The 13,087-nt window shown below is 43.4% G+C and overlaps 1 protein-coding gene across 1 annotated transcript in view; it reads left to right on the top strand.

Annotated features, from left to right (window-relative positions):
* SLC16A10 (solute carrier family 16 member 10) overlaps positions 1–5,597 on the top strand; it is an 81,970-nt gene extending 76,373 nt beyond the window's left edge. Inside the window, exon 6 of the mRNA XM_048492670.1 lies at positions 3,055–5,597. Coding sequence (XP_048348627.1) covers positions 3,055–3,290 — 236 coding nt within the window. The 3' untranslated portion in view covers positions 3,291–5,597. The remainder of the gene's footprint in view (positions 1–3,054) is intronic.
* Positions 5,598–13,087: the final 7,490 nt, after the last annotated feature.

The raw sequence follows: 13,087 nt of genomic DNA, 5'->3' as shown, positions 1-13,087 counted from the left end.
CACTTGTTCTTAAATCTAATCTGATATTTCTGGAAAGGATTCAACCCAAGTGTATTAGTGAGCAGTGTGGATTGGAATGTGCACATTTTAGAAGGGTCATGCACATTGGCACCACGCTTCTTGCCATACACACTCCTCTGTGGTGTCTGGGCACAGCCATGTCCCCAGCGCCCGGACTCAGCACAGCAGGCAGGGCAAGGGCTGGCACAGGGAGAGACAGCAGGATAACAGCTGACAGAGTAAAAGCCAGCAGAGTGAGAGTTGGCAGGGAGGGGCCTCTCACAGCTGAACCGGCTGTGTGAGAGAGTGATGAGCGGCAGCTGGACCAAGTAGAGAACAAGATAAAAGGAGAAGAGAAATGGGCCTCTGGAGCTGCCGCTGCAGCAGGGGCTGGGGAGGGCGTTGGCAGGGGAAGGGAGTGGTAGAGAGGCACGGAGCTTAGAAGGGGCTGCTGCCCAGCACTGTGGGTGAACAGGCTGGGGGACCCCGGGCTTCACACCGGCTGCACACCCACCCCACCCCTGTGAAGCATAACAGGGTGGGGCAAGGAAGCCGGAGAAGGGGAGAAACAATCAGAGGGCTCTCTTCTGTGAGGCAACAGAGAGAGTGAGAGGGAGAGGGGTCAGGCAAGCTGGTAGTGCTGACAAACAGCACCAGGACCCCAGGCCAGGTTACGGGAGGAGGGTACAAGGCGTGTCCTAACGCAAGGCGCCCTGTGGGCAAGACTGTTCCTTGGCCCTCAGGGCCAAGCTAATGTAACATCGGCTGGGGAGTCCAACTTCCAGGTCAGGAAAGGTTGGTCGGTACAGCCACCTGCGGGGTTGGGGCAACTAGGGGAAACGCCTCATGTGGATTCTCTGCTGTCAGTTCAAATGCCTGCCTTGATGAGGGGAGCAGAGAATCCTCACTATATGGATGCTACCTATGTAGGAGTCAAGACTAGAAATGGTATTCCTGGGAGAGTTTGGGATTTTGCTTTATTTTCAAATCCTTTGTTCCTTTTCCCCTTCATCTTTCTTCTTGGTACCTATTTATTCTGTGGTCAGTGGCTGGATGCAGACTGGCCTTCATCATAGTTCTTCTTGGGTGGAGGGGAGGGGGCGGAGTGCAGCTTTCCTGTGGCAGATGGCCTGAGTATCCTTCCTTTTGCTTATAGGAGCAGGGCCATTTCATCATTCTGATCTTTCTTAGTCCAGATTTTAAAACAGGCTTGATACTAAACCAGCAAAAGTTTAAATTCTCCCATAGAAACCCCAAGATGATACAATGCCTGGCTTCATGTTGCGTTCACTTATGTTAGGGACTTCGGTGATGTGGGAGGGCAGTTTGCATGAACAAGCAATGTTGATAACAAACATAGTAAGATTGTATTGCTAGCTCTGGTCTTATCGTATCCCTTAAATATATGTCCACCTCAGGATTCAGGCACATGATGGGAGTTCCTGATCCTTCAGCAGGGTGCACTGTTTTCCACAATGGGATCAGAGTTTTTATTTGGAAGGGACAGATGGTTTTTCCTAGAGGTTTCTTATCCTAAGTTAGCTGTGGAGATAGCCGGACTACTAACTTTTCCTTCCTTGTGTACCCATCTTCCCAAAAGGCAACTATTTGTAGAAAGGAACTAGAAGGCATACCCATAGATGTTACTGAAGTATGGAAGTTGCAGAGTTCCTATTGTATGCCAGGGTTTGTCATGCAGTTGGGAGTCCTGTGTTGCCTTTGCTTTGTCCCCTTTTCTGTTTTGTGAGAAAGTTGGACAGGCATCACTGTGTATAGATTGGATGCTTTCATGTATAGATAGGGTCCACCTGGAGCTTTGGAACTGACTGTTGGAGGTGTTACTGCAGACCCCAGAGTTGCTATGCTCCAATTTTTTGTGTGTGATAGGTCTTTGTTTGCCCCCATCATTCCTCTGCAGGGAGAACTTATTATACAGACTACATTGGTATTGCATGAGCAGCATTCAAGTATGGCAGGCCTTAAGACTGGGTTGCCCATCTGATCCTCAAAAAATTAAAGTTCAAATAGTGCTGTAATGCTTGAAAATATGTGTAGACCTGACTTTTGCCTAGATGTGAACCTAGTTATTAGAGTTTTGTAGGACAATAGCAGAACTTTGAATTGTGCCTGGAAGAAAAAGAAATCATGGAAGATATGTTCTTTATTTTTATATCTACGGTATGTCCCATGATGCAGCTCAGGGTTGCCCAGGAAATATCCTATGTTGGCATTAAACAGAACCCAGTCCTATTTATTTTCAGTGAGGTGGTTGTAGCATGTCATGTTAAAGATGGAACACGTTTGTTTTCTGCTGTGCAGGATTAGGACAAGGAGAAATGGATTCAAGGTACAGGAAAAGAGATTTCACCTAAACATTAGAAAAACTTTCTGACTGCCAGGGCTGTTTGACAATGGAATACACTATGTTAGCCTTTCCTTCTTTGGAGGTTTTAAAACAGAAGCTGGATGGCCATCTGTCAGGAGTGCTTTGATTGTATATTCCTGCATGGCAGGGGATTGGATTTGATGGCCCTTGTGGTCTCTTCTAACTCTGTGATTGTATATTCCCCCAAGCATACCCCTAAATTGTTGATACTGAACAATGTAATATTCAATTTGCTTTTAGCAATGGCTTATGCTAGTACCTATAAAGTCAAAGCACATTGAACTGAGCCCTGAAATTGGCATAGTTCTCCCTCTGCTCGACTCTTCCAAAACTTGGGTACTGGTGGGAATGTAAGACTGAGAATTGCACAATGAATATGAGTGGAGGGTGTTTACAGTGGGAGGAGTAAGACTTTGCCTTCTAGGCATACAGCCCAGAACTGTTTTTGTCTACTACATTTTTTTCTACTCAAGAGTTTTTAAATCAAGATCCATTATTTTCTTGATGATGACACCTCACTTGTATATAGCATCTTAGTGTTAGAGTAATCCAAGCTGGTTGACTATTATGATTGTAATTGTACATCTCCATCTGTCACTAAGCATGATTAAAATCCAGTTTAAATTTTTCGTTGCATACTGGTAATAATTATTTTATTTTCTCCTCAGGTATACTGCGAGATTACCTAGGTACTTACGATGTAGCATTCTACCTAGCAGGAATCCCCCCTGTTATTGGAGGAGCTGTGCTGTGTTTCATTCCTTGGGTGCATGCAAAGGAAAAAGCCAAAGAACGAGCTAGATCTGTAGATGGAGAAACTATGGAGAAAATGTTGGAAAACAAAAATGCAGCCATGTTAGAGACTGCTGAAACAAACAGCAAAGATTGTGAAACTGTTATTTAATTCTTATTTTTTCTACCAGATTGATTTTATTTTTATGAGGACTGGCCATAAACTGAAGTACCATATGATTGTAGTAGAAAGCAAAGCTCTAAAGTAATAGTGACATTTAAAACCAAACTGCTAACAATTATGAATGCTTTTTTAAAAATTGGGCATGATTCAGGTTTCAAAACACATTTACCTATCCCATATAGGATTGTAGCATCAAAATATTCTTGCCTCTGTGTGAGTTCATGTAAGAACTATGTTTTTATTTTTTATTTTACTGCATTTCTGGAAGCTGAGAATTCAGCCTACCTATAAAAAGATCCTTTCAGTTTACTTCAATAACCTTCTGATCCATCCAGTACCACTACATTCATTTATACTTGATTTTAGGAATTAGGAATGTTTAAAAAACATTTTAACATTTTAAGTGTGCATATTCAGATCTTTTAAACTCCTTTACGACTTAAACCTGTGCTGAGTTAGGCTTGCTTAAGGCTGTTGATTTCAGGGGTTTTAGGCCCCACACAGGCATGAAGCCTAAATCATAGCTTGGAATCATAGTTTGTAGGAATGGAGCTAACCATACCTTGTGGCTCAGATGTAGCAATACACTGTGATTTGCCACGTGTGCCGAAGTCTTTTAAATTCAGTTGCTGTATGTGGGGGAAATCTGGGTGGATTAGGGGTATTGGAAAATTAGTGTACAAATCAAAGGGTTTTGTAGGCTTGTTTACATCTCAACCATGTTCAGTCCTTCAAGAAACCATTGTTATTCATTACGCAACATAGTTTTATAAAGCAATAATGACATTTTCTATATACTTGTAGCCATACAATATCTTCAATTGCTTAATTCTGCAATGGGGCCATCCTTCCATATATCTTAACATTTTGAAGGTGGACTACATTGGCAAAATATTATGGTATGCTGTTCTGAATGTATTCCAGTAATTAAAGTGCTTATTTTTATGTATGTGGAAAGAACTATACCCCTCCTCCCTCAAGTCTATTCCTGTATCTTATTTAGTATGTAGATATTCCATTTCAAGCTTTTGTTTCTAATAAGGTGCTAATAATGTCAAATCATATCTAATATGAATGGTACAGTGACAGGACATTTTTTAATTGGACACATTTCCATTTGGCCCACAGTGCTGTAAAGTTAAACTTTACATCAGTATTAATTTCAAAACAAAGGGTTTGCTCAGGTTTGTATTAAAATTATCTTGGTTTCAAGCCTAACCTGTGTCTACAAGTCATCCTGCAGCAGCACAGATCCAGGAAATAAGATAGACTGCCCTCCATGTACACATCAGCAGATCTGAAGATGAAGGAATGGACTTGATAGATGCTGAGGCCAATAAAGGAGCATTCATATTTTGCTTGCATTGTATTTTCCCACTGGAACCTATATCTTACTAAATACTCCTGCTTTTGTATCCTGCATACTTTTCCTTTTTCAGGCTTATTGCATCTACAGGATAGAAGCAGTACCTTTTGTCTTGGAATGAACTTTCGCTTCCACTCAGTGGTCTGTGAACATCATGCCATAGGAGCTTTGGTTTCTTTCTAGCTTTCAACCAGTAAATATCCAATGCATTTTCTCATTAGATAGAGTAGCAGAAAGGAAACACACTGGGAAAACAACTTACCTCAGCTATTAAAAGTTGGAGGGCAGGGAAGTCCATTCAGAACTTGTTTAAGGAGACAGAATGCCCAAGGCTTTGGGGCAGGGTGGGGGGAGATGAGATTCTGAGTAGCTAGTAGAAGGCTTATACTTATTAAGCTGCTTTCAGGCAGGCATGGTAGAGCAACCAGTAGGAAATGGGGAGAGGTTGGTACTTACTGAGAGGGGGCAACTTCATCACCACATCTGACACATCATGGAAGTGCTGTATTACACTGGGTCAACATTCTGGCACTTGCCCCAAAACTCTATGGGGTTCCTGGGAAAATGCTAGACCCTGGTACAGTGCTGGTGCTTCTGGGTCATGCCAGAAGTGATGTCATTGTGTGGTGATCAAGATCACCATGCCTACCTACCCATTTTGCCGGTCTGTTTCTACCAGCTGATCAGATGAGCATCAGTGGGAATCAGCAACAATTGCCGCGAGTCATTATTAGTGGGCATCTAGTACATCTACTAATGAAAAAAATTTTTTTGAGAAACAGTTGGGTAGAGAAAGTGGCCTAATCTATTCTATAATGTAGTTCCAACAACTATACAAGGATGTAGGTGAGGGTTTTTTTTCCCTTGGGTTCAATCCCCCCATTGCATGTCCAAAGCTCCGTCCTCCGTTTGTAGGGTTTTTGTATTTTTAGGGGTTTTTTGTTTTTGGCCTGCAAGGGGCGCAGCTTTTAGGCTAGCAGTGCCAAACTTTCAGGGATTGTTTGGGAGACTCTCCTGATGATTATATCCAGGTTTGGTGAGGTTTGCTTCAGGGGGTCCAAAGTTATGGACTCCCAAAGGGGGTGCCTCCATCCACCATTGTTTCCAATGGAAGCTAATAGTAGATGGGGGCTACAGCTTTGCGGGTCCATAACTTTGGACCTCCTGCACCAAACTTCACCAGATCTGGGAGGTATCATCAGGAGAGTCTCTTACTGATACCACCCAGGTTTTGTGAAGTTTGGTCCAGGGGTTCCATAACTTTGGACCCCCTGAACCAAACTTCACCAAACGTGGAAGGTATCATCAGGAGAGCCTCCTAAAGATACCCTGAAAGTTTGGTGCTGCTAGCTTAATAATTGCACTCCTGACAGCAAGCACCCCCAAATTCCCCCAGATTTTCCTTTTAAATCCACCCCCTTCGACATGGATTTAAAGGGAGAATGTGAGGTCCCCAGTTTGAACATTGAAAGTGGTGCTGTTTCAGGGTGGGTGATAATCCACCTCAAAACAGCATCACATTCAGTGTTGTTTGAACTGGGGACCCCAGATTCTCCCTTTAAGGTGGATTTAAAAGGAGAATTTGGGCTCTCTAGTTTAAACACCACTGAAAGTGATGCTGTTTGGGGATGGATTCTAGCAACACAGCCATCAAGTGGGGTGTGTGTGCAAAACTCAGATTTTGCACCAGGCTCAATTTTCCCTAGCTATGCCTCTGCCCAGAGGGGAGGGCAGAAGGGGCTGCCGGCTGGGAGCCCAGCAGGTGGGGGGCAGGGGAGGGTGGGGCAGGAGAGTCTGCCATCCCTGGCCTTGGAGAGCTGCTTTTATAAGCACTGGGACCAGGGGTGGGGCTTGGGGAGGCGTGGCCATGCCCCAGGGGTGGGTGGGGGTGTGGCCCCACCATCCCATTAAAAATCCATACCTACGTCCTTGCAGCTATAATATGGTGGATGTGCAGAATGCTGTGCACAGTGACTTGGATAATGTTTGTTGAAAATTGTTTAAAATATTTCATTGAGGAATTTCATTTTTTCATGTCTTCAGTAGCTAACATTTTATTCCCTCTACAGTCTACAGCTACGGCAGAAAACAGGTGTGTGCTACTTGTATAAGATATATCAAAGAGAGTTGATTTGTTTTTAAATTCTATATTTCAGTTTATTGGATGGGATAGTAAAATAAATTGTAAGAACTAAGAAACAAGAATATTAAATTTAGAATGGATTCACATTAGTTTTGTAGCCTGGCAGCTACAGCAGAAAAGAGGGTGTGTGTCATTTGTTTGATATGGTCCCCTCATATTTTTGTGCCTGCCCTGTTTCACACCAATGGCCTCCCAGTTTGAATTATTCCCATGCTATTGTGGTTTTAGAAACTGGCAGCTATTCCACACAAACCAACTTTTGGGCCAAAGTAGGTTAGAACATATGTGGCTGAAGTGTTTCAACTTGTGTGAGTGCACTTGCTTTCAACTAATGTAGTAATTCAGTTCTTATATAAAGTAACCCAAGTTCCATATTTCTAAAATCTGCAGTATTACAGATCCATTAAATGAGCTAGTAACTATTTTGTTCATAGTGCTAAAATTATTATAATTTGAGCTTCAAATGCATAACTTTTATAGATTCCCGAGGACAAACATTGGTAAAAATTGTAAACAAATCATATTTGGTCCAACAACATTTTTCTAAGCATATGTTTCTATTCACGTAGGTGTCCCCTTGTTTAGAGTGGATGTTACAATGTTTGTGATAATCAAATGAATATGTACCAATTAGACATCTTCAAAGTCCTGTCACTTCACAATTGCAATTTAACACAATTAGGTGTGTGTAATCCATTTGAACTGAAGTCCTATACAACTCTGTAGTAAATTTTGACCCCTGTATACAAAAATTATGGTTTGTTTTGAATGATTATCTGGGGTTATAGGAGAATCTCAAGTAGCACAAATGAAAACTTGAGCAAAGGAATGTTGTATTTATGGACTGGATCATAATCAATTTCACATACATTATTTTGGCCAATTATGATTTAAAAATATTTTTAATCTGTGTTTGATCAATATTTAGAATGTTTTATAAAAGCTTTTATTAATTGTGAAAATGCTTCAGTTAAAATCACTGATAATGCTGGTTTATATTTATATTTATCTTCAATAAATGTATTATCCTAAAGTTTATACAGTCATATTATACTTACTGGGAGAGTTGTGCACACAGAACAAAGCATGTTTCCAAGGTACAGATCTTACTAAATATCTTCCCAGCCCACCCAACCAAGCAGGTTTTGAGTTCGGGAGCTCTCGCGAGAGGCGAGACTTTCTTTTCCCAGCCGGCTGTTTTGCAGCTTGCAAGCGTGCGATGCCGGCTGCCTGTGCGGGTGGCTTCCCTTAGTTCTGCTGCGTGTACCGCCCCCCCCCCCCCCCATGCAGTGGCCTTTTGTTGGGAGTGGGACTGACACCTTTGCAGTGCCGCCGCTGCTCAGTTGCCTGGGCCCGGTGAGAGGGGGCGGGAGGAGTGCGCAGCTGGCGTGCAGGAATGCCCGGCCCCCCCCACCGGACATGTAATGGGGGGGTATATACCCATGAACCCGCTCCTTACCTACATCCCTGGCACTCTCATTCCAGCACCTGGACAGTTCCCAAGAGCAGAGAAAGTTGGTGTCAGGGAAAAAAGAGTAAAACTACGATAGCAGCATCCCAGGAAGAGAGCAAGCTGGCCACAAAGGTGCAATTGTTTTATTCCCCATTCCCCCCATGACTGTTCTCTGAGTACCTTGGGCAATCTCACTCTGTCCCTTTCCACACAACTTTTAAAACATTTCCAGGCAGGAAATAAAACATTTCCTTTATAGAGTTCTGCACTGTTTTCTCCCCTTTGATTTCAGAAACATTTTATTTCCAGAATGATTTTTCCCTGAAGCCCCTTTTATAGTGATTCTTTTCAAGCTGTCTTCTCTCACTGTGTGATATTTTTAAAAACATTCTACCTTTCTTGCTGCTGTTTTCCATGCCTCTGTACCCTAGCTCAACTTTCCCCTTGATGCCATTTCCCCCTGTCTCTGAGCTGATCTTTTCCCCCTTGTCTCTTCATTTTCCATCATTTTTTCTGTTTTCTAACTCCCCTCTCCCTCACATTTTCCCTTCTATGAGGTTAAATTTTCTCACAAGCGAACCCACAATTACATGAAGCAACAATTTGCTTTCTACAGCTCTCTTTGATGTGGGCAAATTTGCTCACAAGTAAACACATTATTATTACAGTGTCTAAGACTCTATAAAGCATCATTTCTACAAATAACCCCCCAAAATATTTTAAAACCCTTCACAGTGGCCATGAAATGTTTGAAGAAGGTGACTGCGAACAAACATCGTGGTAAAGGCGGGAGGGGGGGAGATCAAAAATGTTCTGCAAATGTTTGCCCTGCTCTAGTGCAAAAGTCATACCAGAAGTGAACATAAGAACTAGCCTGCTGGATCAGACCAGAGTCCATCTAGTCCAGCACTCTGCTACTCGCAGTGGCCCACCAGGTGCCTTTGGGAGCTCACATGCAGGATGTGAAAGCAATGGCCTTCTGCTGCTGCTCCTCCTCCTGAGCACCTGGTCTGCTAAGGCATTTGCAATCTCAGATCAAGAAGGATCAAGATTGGTAGACAGAGATCGACTTCTCCTCCATAAATCTGTCCAAGCCCCTTTTAAAGCTATCCAGGTTAGTGGCCAGCACCACCTCCTGTGGCAGCATATTTCAAACACCAATCACATGTTGCGTGAAGAAGTGTTTCCTTTTATTAGTCCTAATTCTTCCCCCCAGCATTTTCAATGTATGTCCCCTGGTTCTAGTATTGTGAGAAAGGGAGAAAAAATTCTCTCTGTCAACATTATCTTTGTTTGCCTTGAGAAAAAATTATCTGTTTCATTTTTGTTTTGTCAATTATACTGAGAAAATTAATAAAAATATTGCTATATCAATATGGAAGAAGATCAATATAAAAATGAAAGGCTTTTTGAAAATGGCAATCTTGCAAGTTACTTTGGGGTTGGCTGGGGAAGGAGCCAACTAAGGGAACTTGGGAAGAAGTCAGCTGGGGAAGGGGCTTGTCTGAGGGAACTCCCCTCTATGGTGGTGGCCAGAATCAGACATGGAAAGTGGAGACTTGGGGTGACTTATCAGGTCGCCCTCCGCATCTCATCTCAGCAGGCTTTGGAGAGAAGGAGTGGGGATGAGTCAGGAAGATGGGTTTCCTGTTGGATCTGGGCAGCTGTACTTTGGGGCACCTGGGGCTTTCACCTCAACTCACTTCCCCCTTTTTTCCTTTTTTTTTTTTTTGGTTTACATGTTTCAACCATTCCACACTCCCACCCTCCTAGCTCCACTCATCCAGCCTCCACTTGACTTCCCTTCACCTACTTTGGACAACTATTTTCTTGAAGGATGGGGAATGTCCAGCGGAATGTGTTATCCTGGACCAGATTGCTTTATAAGCTAAACCAAGTTGCGGCCAGTTTTTGTTTTTGGAGTGGGGAGAGACAGAAAAGGTAAGAGGGAAAAGAAAACGCCATAGAGAAATGCTGAACACAAGCAGATGCTTTCACTTTTTCTCCAGGTTTGGTCTCAATATGTATGGTGGATTCTGCATGGGCCAAAAACAGCGGTGTGAAAACAGTGTAAACCCTTTTACACCGATTTAAACCATCTTAAACCATTTTCACACCACTGTTTTTGGTCCATGTGGAATTTGCCTCTGTATGTGTTTGTATGTGCCCTGTTGTAGAGGTGTTAAACCACATGGGGAAGGGAGGACTTTTACAGACCCATTCAAAGCTGGAGGCAGTAGGACGCAGCACCAATGTGGCACACTCCGCCACCTCAAACAGGGCTTTCCAGTGGCATGGAAGTAAGAAAAAGCCCTGAAACTCCCCTGCCACAGGAAAGGATTTATACCACTAAAAGTCAGAGGGCGCTAACTAACTAATCCCAGTAGGGAGCAAACAAACATTGGCTCTGCTTCCTGGAACACCCAGACCTGCCTCCCTGCCCCCCTCCCACACACTGGTATGGGGTATAGGGATGGGCAGCTGCTGTGCTGGCACATCTGCTGCTTCCACTGGGGTAAGTGCCTGGGGGAGGACAAATGTGCTGGCGCACAGCCATGCCATTCCCTAAAGTCCTTTTGCCTCCCCCCCCCCCCAATTGGATGGGGCTGTTAGGCAAGCTGTGCAAGCAGGCAGTTGGGCACTCCTGGCATGTAAATAGAGAAACATGAGGAGACCCCACTGTGGAGCAAGGAGCCTCAGGGTAAGCATGCAAAGCTTATTAAATGAAGTAAATCAATCTATAGTGAGTGAGAAATTCTAAGTCCTTGTCAAGACCTACAGAGGGTATAGGTAGTAATGAACTTTTAAATGAATTCTAATTCAGTAGCTTCATGCTGGATTCTCCCACTGAAGTTTTTTCACAGGAGAACAAAGACTTTTTGATCAGTAATGGAATACCCAGGCCTGGAAGATCACACTGTTCATAGATATCTAAATATTGTGAGCCCAAGATTGTATAGCTGCTGTTACAAGGTCTGGTGATTATGCTGCATGAGTTTATATGAAGATAAAAGTTGGCACCTTTGTTGTGTGACCTGGTTCCTACGTTAATGTTTCATTTTGGTGGTCCACTGTCGTAGGTGAGAGATTGTTTCAGGTTATGTGGCTGTCTGCATGAAAGAAAAGACCTGCCATCCAAGGCCTGTGAAAGAGAAATATTGTCCAGGGTATGTGGCAGATCATTAATTATGCACTGGGAGTTTAGGAGGCAAACAAAAGGTGATTGGCTGACGGTTCAGGACTGTGTCTATTCACATTTGTGTCTGTTTAGATGGGAGTAATTCCTTACAATCCTTTCTACCTCTTTTCTGTATTCCTTAAGGACATCATCATCATCACCATTATTATTAAAGTGGTGGGATCCGTAATTACTGTTGGGTGCATTGCTATCTCTCCCCGAGGGACTGCCATGCCCCTCTACTGAATGCCTCTGTCCTCTCCCTGGATTCCAAGGAGGAGTGACAAAACACACACATTTCTAGTGCCAACTGCTGTTGGCCTCCTGCGCTCCATTGGCTGTCTGGTGAACGAGGCTTTCCTGCAATGGATGAACTGCTAGGCGAGTGACAATTGACTGAACGAAGTTACGCAGTTCCCGCTCCGTTCCTTCCAGGGGCGTAACGAGGCAAACTGTAGCCCTGGGCAAAACCTGAGTTGGATGCCCCCCCCCCCCATGGGCGGCCACCCCACCACAATCAAAAACAAATTTTTTTTTTGCACCAGGTCATTTCAAATTGAAACGATTTTTAAAATGATTTTTAAAGTTGATTTTCCCAATTTATTTCCCTTCTCTCATACACTGTAATGGAAGCGTAGCACTGTGCAGCCTGAAGTGGTTGATGAGTCTATTTCATTCATATAGCATATGCTGTGGTGTGAGTGGGGGAAGGCGGGAGTAAGAAAACCCGAAGAAGTGTCAATGTGAAGGGAGAAAAAAGTTGTATTTACAGAGCATTTTGAAACCACAGGGATTTTCAGATCTGACAGTACGGCTATTGTTACAGAGAGGAAAATGTGTGCATAACTGGGAATCAAACCCAAAGGGAATGTATGCTCAAAGCGAAGGAGACCGCATCTAACATTTTACTAACAGGAACACACATATATATGCGTGTGTGTGTGTGCGTGCGCGCAAACTGAGGAGCTGGAATCTCCCAGATCCCAGTTCAACACTCGTAACGACTATACCATTTTAGGGCAGTTGTCAGGGTTTTTTCCACAAATGAGGCTTTGATTGGTTTCTGACAGGTGCAACACACAACAAGAGGCAACACTACCCAGTTTGGCTTTACCTTGGAACATCACTTTAAATTTATCTCTGAAATTGTCAATACAGTGACTATCAAGGAATTCCTTTACTTCCTGCCTTAAAAGGAATCTCATTTGGCATCATTTAGGATCCAAGGAAGTCTAGGGGGCATTGCAGTTCCACCCCCCTCTCTTGCTCACAGCTGTTTATGTCCTTGCCCCGACATTCAGTGAGAGATGGCTTTTAAAATCACAGCCTGGAATATCTTTTTCTCCCCCACCTGCTTTTTTATTTGGAAGAGCATTTTTTGTGTCACTGTAGGCCATCCTTCTAAAAGGTACTGCATGGACTGTGGGGTTTGTTTTAAGTGCATAAAACTAAAGATGGTTACATAGCATATTTGATTTTAAAACAGCTCTTTCATACATTGTCAACAGTCACACGTTGCACAAAAGTGAGGCTCAACGACTTTCTTTGGCATCTCCTGTGAATAAGATGAGGTCAAGGTAAGGAGAAACAGCAGTTCTGACCATCTCTCTCCCTCAGAGATGTTCAAAACTTGCCATCTCTAAGG

This window comes from Sphaerodactylus townsendi, linkage group LG01 (genome assembly GCF_021028975.2).
Source record: "Sphaerodactylus townsendi isolate TG3544 linkage group LG01, MPM_Stown_v2.3, whole genome shotgun sequence".
Taxonomy (NCBI): Eukaryota; Metazoa; Chordata; class Lepidosauria; order Squamata; family Sphaerodactylidae; genus Sphaerodactylus; species Sphaerodactylus townsendi.
This window is presented reverse-complemented; position numbering and strand designations above follow the sequence as displayed.